General features: G+C 34.2%; 1 protein-coding gene across 6 annotated transcripts in view; it reads right to left on the bottom strand.

The window, feature by feature from the left end:
• The window catches only part of LOC105481327 (neuronal tyrosine-phosphorylated phosphoinositide-3-kinase adaptor 2), a 325,733-nt gene that overhangs the window by 18,279 nt on the left and 295,430 nt on the right, over positions 1–12,024 (bottom strand). For 3 of the 6 annotated variants that reach the window (XM_011740831.3, XM_011740832.2, XM_071073460.1), the window contains one exon: positions 6,345–11,675. The exons of 1 other annotated variant lie outside the window; for it this stretch is intronic. In XM_011740831.3, the coding sequence (XP_011739133.1) occupies positions 11,448–11,675 (228 nt within the window). In that variant the 3' untranslated portion in view covers positions 6,345–11,447. Of the gene's footprint in view, positions 1–6,343; positions 11,676–12,024 lie in introns of those variants that run through there. 2 more of the 6 variants (XM_011740840.2, XM_071073461.1) reach the window with 1 other exon arrangement.

The raw sequence follows: 12,024 nt of genomic DNA, 5'->3' as shown, positions 1-12,024 counted from the left end.
TAACTTTCCAAATAGATAAATTTCATCAATTCTCATAAATATTGCAGCAATCATATGGTAAAGGAAATGAGCATATTCAGGAAATGAGACTACTTTGGTAATGTATATAAGATGCTTAATATAGCATTTGGGCCTACGGGTTTCCTAGATATCCAAATCATATTTCCCTGAAATGGTTGGTAAAATGGCTCTACTCTTTTAACTACACATTATCTCTTGTTTGTTTTTTTTGTTTGTTTGTTTGAAGGGATGAGGGAAGGGCAGGCAGTTGAAGTACCCCATATTTCATGAATTTTATTTTTTCTGATTTATTTTTACTTTTGCAGTTTGTTTTAGTTTATGGAAATGATATCCCTTTGGATATCTATGAATATCTATGAGAATGAGAAGCAACCCCAAATTTTGTGAGGACTGAAGCTTATATAGATGGAAGAGGGATGTTTTTAACAAAAAAAAAAATACAAAATTATGAATTCTGTGAGCCATATGAAAATACCCTGCTAAAGTAAAAGTATATCCCATCCAAGTCCTTCTTAGACAAATCCCCAAAATTCCCATAGCCATTCCAGTAACCCCAAAGCAAGGAGAAGCAGGATGGAAAGTAATTTAGAGTAGAAAAAGGTATCACTCTCAACTGACCACAGTCAAAATAGCCTACTTTTACAAATTTTACCAAATTGTATGACCACACACAAACACATTAGTAGGGTCTGTCACCTCATCTTAGAGTAGCTTTAACATGTGTGTGACCACTAAAGTTAAGCTTCATTAGTTTCACATTCAATCCACCTCTGGCAATCAATATAACTATAATTTATTAAAGATCTTTTCTGTTCTTACCTATTTTATTTAATTTCCTTTTATTCATAGCATTAGTTTTCATCAAATGTTTGGTGATTCTTGGTCTTCTGCCCACACTTATTAATAAATATGTCAATCAGTTAAGGAAGGGGTAATGAATATCCTCTTTAGTAGATCCATAAACTCTTAAACTTCACCTATGACTTTGGTTTTTATAGATAAGTAAAATGTTTTCCACAGTGCCTGCATATAAACTCCACAATGCCTACATAATCTGGCTCTTGTCTCTCTCCCTGACCTCACCTTTATGATATTTGTGACCTGTATGGTTTCCCAACACATCAAGTGCATTTTATCTCAGAAAATTTAAATTCCCCAAATATCTAAAATATTCCCTCAAGTATTTGCATAGTTGACTATTCATTGTTTATATCCCATCTCACCTTCTTAGATTTAGTGAATGATGCATTGATAAAGCAGAAAGAAAAAACTATGAGAAGTCATCAGAAAATAAAGTGGCCAATCAATTCTTGGCCTTACTATTTCTTGTACTAATTTTTCTTCATTTTTATGCATTGACTTGTCTTACTTTCCTTTCCAAACCACTCTGATGAAGTTCTTCAGTGGTATAATTTTTTAAATTCTATATATTTATTTGAAAAGAATCTACACATTCAAATAAAAATGATATAAACTTCTTTAAAAGATTCCACCAAACAATATTTGAAATGAATTATGTTTTCCAGAACTAGATAATCTTAATCTTATTTTTTAGCTTCATAACATCCCTACCTTTGTGTCTTTCCCTGGCAAACTTTATACCCTCATGTTGAAGTTTGTATTGCAGGCTACCCTCTCCTCATCCTCCAGTTTTTCAATCCATACCTTGCTTATTGCCTGTCGCAATATTTGATGACAGAAACTTGCCTCTCTTACATACAATAATTTGAATTTGAGATCTTTGAAGCATGATCCTGGAGTCTGGGAGGAGGCAGGTGTTTCTAGGGACTTATATGTAAGATACTGGGTTGATAGGTTTCAGTAACCAAGAGTGGGATGGTTTGGAATCTGAACAATGTGATTGGCATTTGAAGGCTATGAGAAGTCAAGAAAAGTTTAGAGTAGGACAAACATGTGGAACAAACATGTGAATTCTAGTCTCAGAAAAAGTCTAGAGGATCCTCAGGCAAACAGACCATTTTGAGAGAATTAAACTCATGGCTATCTAATGATCTCCAAAGTTATTTCAGGCCTCTGTATCATTTTCTTCATAGTCTTCTTATTGTGAAGGAAAAGCATATGTTTACCAATGAAACAGTAAGTCTATATGTGTAATCTCTGACAAACAGGTGTCAAACCCCAAGGGAATGAGGAGGATGGGCAAAATAATGCCTCTGCTAGCAGTGTATAATCTTCTAGTCTCAGAGCAGGCTCCTTGCAGCTGTTTGAATACTTATGAGTTTTGCCACATCTGAGTAGCACTTGAACATCATACCTTATAGTTCTTAAGGTGAAGGTTGGGTTAAGTTGATGCTAACAACTTCAACATTGATATAAATAATTATATCCATTATATAAGCTCAAAGATAAGTGGGGTTGCCATCTTTTATTCATGACCATAGCCTGATCACTGGTCACCATGGCTGGTATTATAACAAGCATTCAAGAGATATTTATTCAGTGAATGAAATAAAGTAGTTTAATACGTTAGCTTTATATTCAAGTAAAAATTTCTTAACTATTAAAATTAAAAAGTGTGAATTTTTTTTGAAGTGCTATGAGTAACACCTTTCAAGGACCCTTGTGAGAAAATATTGTTAGAGTATGGAGGCACAAGTGCCCAGTGGGATGGGACATTTTAACTTACTACCAAGTCTCTCTCTCTCTCTTTTTTCCCTTTCCTTAATAAATGTGATATCATATGGTATATTCACAAAGAAAGACAAAATTTTAGATTAACGAATTCTTTAAAACAAAATACCTCCAGAAGGCAACAATAGTTACCCTAAGTAAAATCAACAAGCAGAATCAATTTAAAAGACAACTTACTATTTGACCCTAGCAAATTGATTTGTTCCTCATTGAAACCAGCTAGAAGATCGATAAGAAATTATTAATGACAAAGATTTTAGCAAGCATAACGTCCCCTACACTGATCTGTACTACCTATGAAGTTCATTGTATTGCAGAGAAAAATACTGCTTTTTTAGTGATGAGTATATATACCTAAGTTCGATGGGTCACTTCCATTCAGGCTACATGGAACTGCATAGTGATTAAAATGTCTTTGAGTATCTGTATATGATGAATAGCAAACTAATAAAAATTAATTTAAATAAGATTCTATGTTGCATTGGTTGTGTTTTCAATTCAGATAAGCCTGGTTTGAATTTCCACAATCAATTACTATTGTGCATTACCTTGGGAAAGTTTTCTAAACCTCAGCATCTTTACCCAGAAAATGAACATATTCATAGGGTTGAGATAAGAATTGAATAAGATGTTTTAAAAACTTAGTTCAGTGTTTTGCATAAAGTAAGAAATAAATTGTAGTGGTCATTATTATTGTTATTGTTAGTCTTACTATTATAATGAATTATAAACCCATAAATAGTGATACTTATGGTATCATTGTATGCATTTTGTGAACTAAAATTATTCCTGATTGGTTTTATCTCATGCTCCGACTGTGTTTCATTCTTGTTAAAATTCTCACACATTTCTAATGTGTGTCACCTTGCTATATTTGCACATTAATTACTATTGCTTTATATGGATAAAAAACAGGGTTTAAATAAATATATAGATATAAAACTCCCTAAATAATACTCACATGTATGACATGTATGTTTAACAATTCTGGCATATAAAGTGTCCCAGGGTCTCACCCAATATTTGTTTCATATAATGAGAGAGAAGAGCAGAAAATACAATCTCAAAAAAATATATAAATCAATTAGAATCAAAGCTTTACAAGTATACTGAGTTTGGCCTGTTATGCCCAGAACAGTGCTTGGTATGCAGGTGGACTTCAGTTAGCATTTGTTGAATAAATACATAAATGAAATAAATGAACATTTTCTAATAGTTTTATGTGCAGAGCAATTGGCCAGGCACTTTGTAGAATACAAGATTTATAGCAAATAAATGTAGCTTCTCTTTCTGGAACTCACCATGTAAGTAGAGAGGATAAATTCCCAAAGAAATAACTATTAGAAGACAGATGGCATTGTAATGAAGACCCTAGCACAATACTGTGTATCAAGGTAGTGGGGGTGTTTGAGGAGTGTACATTAATTCCAACTGGGGAAAAACATGACACAATCCTAATACTGTTATCAACAATTCAGAGCACTTGACATTAATTTCTAAGCAACATTTAGAATAATTTAAATATAAGCCTGCTCTCATGAAAAATATTGGCCTCCTAAAATGAGCGATGGGCACCAATCACAAGGAGCTAATTTAACCAAAAGCTGGGACTTTTATTTCACATCACTCTTTACCCTGAAGTACCTGAAAGTCATTTTGATGAGGAGGGTTATGAAGTGGTACATTCTTGTGTTTGGCCCTGTGGATGAAATGTTTATTTCTGGGGGAAATGATGCAATTTCCAATGTATGGGACAGAGTTGATTCTCTAATATAGCTTTCTCAGTACCAGCTTCATATTCTAATCCCCTAGGGGTTTCTGGGAAAGAAAGAAGAAAAGAGAAAAAGGTGGAGGAGAAAAAGAAGAAAAAGTTGTCTAGCCCTAACCCCAGACTAATAAAATCATAACCTCTGAAAGAGGGGCCCAGGCATCGGCATTAAATAAAAATCTCCCAAGAATGTAATGTGTTGCCATGATTGAAAGCCTACATTGGTCTAAGACAATGCATCTCAAACTTTGCTGGGCATAAGAATCACCTATATGGCTTGCTGAAACAGGATCCATGAGCCTCAGCCCTAAAGATCTATCGGGGATAAAGGTAAGGTTTTCCATTCTAACAAGTCCCAAGATAATGCTATGCTGTTGGTCTCTGAAGTAGGCTTTGAGTGGCAGTGCTTTAGGCAATGGCTACCAAAGGCTCCCTAAGTATAGGCAGAGAAGTGAGTTGCCAAGGAGTTGCTGCTCAAAGGGTGATCTATGGACAGGCAGCATCAGCATCTCCTGAGATCTTGCTAGAGATTCCTACTCTCAAACTTTTCTAAATCAGAACCTGTATGCCAACAAGATCCTCAGGTGGTAAAAATGTACATTCAAGTTTGAGAAGCACTGCTTTAATACTCAAATTTGATTCCATATTGGACTCATCTAGTAGATTTTTTTTTAAACTACCAGCACCTGTGTACTGCTCCAGGCAGCCTTCTGGACATTGGGAGTTTTTAAGAACTGACCAAGCGATTTTTTTTTTTTTTCACGGCAAGATTTGAGAAAACCACCACTCTACAAGGCATGAGGTGAGGTGATGTTATGCAAAATTTTCTCTAAAGTTATGTTCTTCTGATCTCCTGGTTTGTCACATTGCCTGACATTCTAATAGATACTCACTCAGGCATGTTAATAATAATCTTCTCAAATACAAATCACTATAGGATGAACATTGTTTTATCAGTCATTCACATCATTGTGTCAACATAATTTAATTAGAATCTGAGATCACAGAGCTGGAATAAAACGAGTTGTAATGGGGGTTGGGAGAATGGAAAAGACCAATAATTTCAAATATTGGGGAGCTTTTTTTCATGGCCTGAGATGGATGGAAGGTTGGACTGTTGATGGTGGTGGGGTGGTGATAGGTTAGTTCTTGTTCAACCAAAACGTAGAGTAGCACACCGAGCATTTGAGTAGCTGGAAGGGTGGGACCAAACAATGAGAATAAATTTATTTCTTTTTATGAAATGAACATGGAAATAATTGGTGAGGAATTATGAAATTATAATTAATTATGTTGAGATAGGATATAAGAGTATGTAAGTGGTTGATGAAGTAGCCATTAGAAATTATTAGAAGTCTCTGCATTATTTTATGAGCATTTTTTGTAAACTGACTGAGCTCCAGAATCTTGTCATATATATACCATGCTCAATGATATTTTAGATATTGATATCCTAGCAACACTATACATACTGACTTGCTCCTGACTTAAGCCAGGTTAACTCTAAAAGTACGACTGAATAAATGAATGTGCTAAGTAGTACCCCTCCAATAAATATCTTGCCTACATACACAGGTCTAGGACTGCCAGCATTTTCTCTTTCATGCCACCAGCACACCTTCGATGCACTCTGAGTCATTTAACTGGAATTAGGTACATATGGAAGAAAGAGAAGCATCAATGTTCCTCTTACCTAATGGGTCACCTTGAGGGAGAAGCCAAGTAGTGATTAAGGACAACTGGGGGTCACATAATAAATTAGAAAGTCTAGACCCTCAATACTCACCAGTATTAGTCTTCTACAATACATGCAATCTCATGGTCAACTGCAGAAGTTGAAAAATGTTGTATTTTTCTTTGAAAAAGTTATTATTTTGTTTCTTGATTAAAAAATACCAGTAACGACAAAGTCAACTAATTTAAACTATTGCTTTTATTAGAATTACACGGGAGCACAAATAAATAAGCACAAAAAGTATTGTAAAATATTGTCAATGCACTAAAGAAAACAATTTATTTTCAAACAACAACTGGTTACTTCAGTAGTATCAAAGTACATTTATAATTACATGTTACCTAAAAAAATCAAGTACAAAAATTAAAAGACATTAAAACATCAGTGTTTATATTATTATGTATATAGAAATCGCTAATAACACATGAGTAGAGAAATCTGTTATCTAATGCTTATTTGCACAATTTTTCAGGCACATACCTGACATTTCTAATGAATTATGAAAAATGCAATATGACATTCAAATTTTTAGATATGGTAAACATGTTATATTGGAATGGATGTTAAATGGTTTTCTTTAAAAACCCTGTCTTTTAAAAATGTAGTGCCATTATCCACTAAAAAACATATTATTTTATATCATCTTCTCATAGCTATTTGTTTCAATTGTCTGAAAGAGCAAGAAAGTAAACATACAACTGCTAAATACGTAAACACATTTTTAGTGCAAGATAACAAGACCTGTGACTTTACTGTGCTTTGCTTTTTATAATCACAGTGCACTTTACACAAGTTGCTACACTATAAATGTTAACTTAAGGAGTTCCAATCAAAAGAAGTGCATACTAAACATTTTCATATATATTATATACAGTATGTATACTGTACGTGGGTGTATACATGTGTAAATGTAGACGCTTTTAGGGTGGGCAAACCCAGTTATATTTGGGAACAATTGAACACTTCAAAAGAATTTTCACGTATGTTTGGTTGAGATAAATCCAACAGCATTTCTTTAAAAAAAATTTCCCTTAAATTTGAAATTTCATAATATTTAAAGGGAAATGTAATCAGACATTTTTTCCATATTACACACATTTTGCTGCAATGTAATTGACCCAAATATCAAAGAGTTTTAAATCATCCAAACCCCAAGTCATAATGTTCAAGTCCAACATGGCAAAGTGTGTTATCCTTTTAATGATTTACATAGACAGCAGTACATATTATATAAGCACACATCGAGGCTTACACACAAACATATTCTATACTTAGACATTAAGTTTAGTATGTTTAGAATTTTACCTTGACTATACACTTGATCTGAAAAAAAGAGAAGTGTGTTAACACAATTGTATATCTTCTTAAAAACAATTGACTTTATTTTGAAAATATTGATGATTGCATAATTAAGCTCCTTGAAGGGTGGGACGACATCTTTTTCAATGTTTAACACCCAGTGCTTTAGAATTTTTTAATGCCTGATACATAAGTTGCTCAATAATGGATTAATAACAAATTGTCCACATTCTACAATTAGCTGTCTATTTTGCATACATGGAGGATGTAGCGACATAATGTTAAATGCTATAGGTACCATTTTTCTTTTGTCCCACTTAAGTTTGGGACACAGTGAATTATGAATTGCTATCTATTCTACTTCTATTTATTTGCAAGTGTGAATTACCTCTCATCTCTGATTACTTACTGCTTACATCGTAGGAATCGTTTCTCAATTTCACATGTGAGTGTGGTTATTTTACAAGCTCTTCTACTTTAGGAAACTGACTTGTCTTAATATGGAAGTGATATTAAAATTGCATTTGTATGTGCATTGTGTTGATATCTTAATTAGTTAAAACAATAACCCAATAGCTTTGTTTAGTTTTATTGACGTAGTCACTAAATTTGCTCAAAAGACTCAAACTAAATTCCATGTATAGGCAAGACCTGCAACAAAATGTAGTAATAAAAACCTTCTTTTATTCTCTAGAAGCATTCAAAGACAATTTTGTCACTACTTTGGAAAGTAAAGTTGTATCTAGTTGTCTACAGACAATTGGCATGTGCTTGAATATATAATACTTTAAAACTACAAATTTTAATCTCCAGTTGTTTTACTTTCCTAATTATTTTACATGGGTGGGTATTAACCTTCATTTACACAAATCCATCACATTTGATGCCAAGCTTGCTTCAGTAGCATAAACATGGGAGAGATGCGGGCGCTGTTTATGTAAAAGATTACTCTTATACCTCAGAGGATGCTGGCATCTGCGATCGAAAAAAATGCAGATTTTTATATTTTCCTTTCATCAATTCTAAAGAAATTTATATCTTCTCTGCTGAGTGTTTCACATGTAAAAGCATCTTGTGACATCCAATAAAATTCTGTTTCTATGAAATTTGCTGTGAGAGGACCATTTTTCGTAAGTATGAGCTCTTTCAACCTGATAACCATGCCATGAGATTATTTGTTCTTTGGCACTGCTAGAAATATGAGCTTCATCATAGCATAGTGTTCTGGCTATCTATAGGCTATCTTCTGACCGAATTAATATGTTGAAGTATCCTGGTTGATTACTGCCAGAGAGTCCGCTTATTTTTCTCTATATACTAATGACCTCCTTTTCTCCATTTAGAGAAACACTACACAAAAAGGAAATTGATTATGGAATGATCATTGCCACAACAGACAATTGTATAGGCACAGAATAACAGTTCTTGAGTTAAATCTCAGTGAAGCCACTTTTCCAGATCTTTCAGGCGCTTTCCACTTAAGTAGAGATTTGCGGAAATAAATGAAAATGGTTGCCTAAAGTCAAATTTTCAAACAAGTTACCGCCTCAGAAAATAATGCATTTGAAAAAGGAGTGCATGAAACCTAGCCCTAGCGTGAGTTTGATAGAACAAATGGGAATGGTTTAATCCAACACAGATCATGTCAGTACTTTTGTTTCCTTCTTGACAAATGGCCAACATTAAATAAACCTTCTGCCTAAATCAGAGTGATAGGGGAAAGACAGGCATCTGAAAAACACATTTGCATCTCCCCACAGAAAGATGTTCCCTAAATATAAATGTTAAGGGAGGGTTAATCATCACCATACTGAGCCTGAATATGTACGTTTCACAGAAATGCTGAGAATTAGTATCTTGTATCTGACTGATAGGCTTGAGTATATGTGGTCATAATAACTTAAATCAGGATAACAACTGGGGTCATAAACACATTTTATTTCCATTCTGATTTTATCTGAACACATTTTCATCACCCTTAGATTTGTGCTCCATAGATTGTTGGGTTTGAAACATAATCTATAGCTGGTGAAACATGCTGGTGGGTTTTATCTAAGCTACTTAAGATCCCTTTGTAATTTCCTGCATTTGTGATCCCGGTTTTCTACCACCTCAATTACACAAGCAGAACCTGCAACTTCAGTAAGCATTTTCTGTATACAGTTCTCCCACTGAGTATTCTTTCGTGTACACACACACTCACACACACACACGCACGCACACAGACACCCCAACCGTACACTGCTCCCACTTACCTTTTTCCTTATTCTTTCAGAATTTGAATTGGACATCAAAATACACATTAATTATAAAATATTAGAAAATCATGTTATAACATTGAAAAGGCTTTTGAAGGAAACTATTACTGATAAAGCATCACTAGGTTTGTAGCAATATAGATTACAAAAATTCTCTAACTCCTGTTATATTTGGTTTTATTGAGCAGCACTGAACTATTGCTGTCAATACCCTTACAAGAAAAACTGCTATAACAATAACTTCAAAAACACACCTTTTCTCTCAGAAATATAATACTAAATTGATTGTTAACAAAGAACCACATACTATCAATTTTAGGAGGCATAAATAGTAATTTAAATATACAAAATATATGCGATAGTTTCTTTTTTATTCATTCGTGGCAATATTTATATTCAACTAACAAGTTCTTCTTAAAAGATATATATGATTTTTTTAACTTAAATTTCACCACCACATAAAATTGAATCCACCCCATCCCTCATCCCCTGCATTTCCTGTTTCTTTCTTGAAACAAAATAAAATAAAAAATGGCCATAATTCTTTGGTCATGGTGTCATAATCAGTGAGAATGGGTGTGATGATCACATACAGAAGATTATGACCCAGAAATGTGGTGATAACCAGTTTGAAAAAATTAACAAGAAATACATATATTTTATTAATGGATCTAAACTTTTAGAAAGATTGGCATTTAGTGCATTAAAATATGTAAACTGGTCTAGTTGAATGTTTATTTCTCATTTTCTTGGGGAAACAAGCACGCACATGAAAAGTTACTTAAATATAGTGATTAAGGTGGCTATAATGCCACTGGTCCCACTTTCTTGAAAGCAGTCATGCTCTTGAGCTATTAATTCCTTGTTCCTTCCATTGTCACAGTGAACCCTGGTCTCCTCCCATCAGATCAATGATGCAAGGACACATGTCCCTCAAGTCATTTCTGAAGGAAATGTTTTCTCTGGGATGTCCAATATAACCTAGTAACTTTCTCTGGAGTCTGACTAACCATTGCTTAGTTATTACTAAGTCAGACTAATGGTTAGTCTAACCATTGCCAGAGGATACTAAAGAGAAATTCTTATAAAGCCAAAGTAGCAAAAATATTGTTGTCAATGTAACTTGGACGTCCAAATTAAGCATCACATTTGCATTCATTTCCTGTCAAACCCTTGAAACTTAAAAAGCACAGATGCTCTTAACAAATATGGTATTCAACTTCTATGTTACTAGCACCAGATCATATATTATGTGATTGAACATGATTTATACTTGTGAGCTCTTGTACAGAAACCAGATGTGGGCAAGGGAAAAAAAAAACATTTTAAATGCAAAAATTAATAATAAAAGGCATCAAGGGATTACATATAAAAGAGATAACAAACCAGTTAATACCGAAATGATATCATATAGTAAACTCTTGATATTTCTGTAATTTATATACTTATAATGTGTATTATTTCAGGTGTCACCCATAAACTAGTAAAATATTTACATTTTAATATCTTCTGGATTCAAAATAATCCGGGATAAATAAGTGCGCCTTCATTGCAAGGGCATATGCATTTTATCTTGAACTTGCCACGAATAGGCACAGCTTCCCATGGCATTCCACTCCCACAGAAAAGATATGTAACAGTTCATTGTCATAGGACCGAGTCGACCTCCCTCTTCATATTAAGAAATGTGGAGCTCACACCATCCTGCGCACACTCATATGGCAGTATCCCAGAATACCGTTTGCTGTTTAGAATAGGGTGGAGGGCTGTACTTCTTGGCACCTGCATTCTTCTTCCAGCTGGGCAAGATAGGCATGCTATCCTGTTTGCAAAGGCCCTTTTCCGTTTTCTGTCTAGCCTTTATTTCCTTGCACAAGCAACGCTTTTTCTCAATCATCTCAAGCATTGTATGGTCTCCATGAAACCACTGCATGCATGCCACCTAGCAAAAAAGAAAGAGTGAATACAGAAGAAAAAAATGGAATGAAAGCATATTTCTTTTGCACTGTGCTAGTAGTTTCATAGAACAATGTCAGCTGTTTCTATATCTCTTCTAAAATTCTTTTTTGTTTGTTTTGTTTTGTTTTAGACAAGGTCTCACTCTGTCACCCAGGCTAGAGTACGATGATGCAATCACAGCTCACAGCAGCCTCGACCTCCTGGGCTCAAGTGATCCTCCCACCTCAGTCACCCCAGTAGCTGGGACTACAGACACATACCAACATGCTCAGCTAATTTTTTTTTTTATTATTTTTGATAGAGATGAGGTCTCTCTATATTACCCAGCGTGG

Source organism: Macaca nemestrina, chromosome 11, assembly GCF_043159975.1.
Source record: "Macaca nemestrina isolate mMacNem1 chromosome 11, mMacNem.hap1, whole genome shotgun sequence".
Classification (NCBI taxonomy): Eukaryota; Metazoa; Chordata; class Mammalia; order Primates; family Cercopithecidae; genus Macaca; species Macaca nemestrina.
The sequence above is the reverse complement of the archived record's forward strand: the minus strand, read 5'-3'. Positions and strand labels throughout refer to the sequence as shown.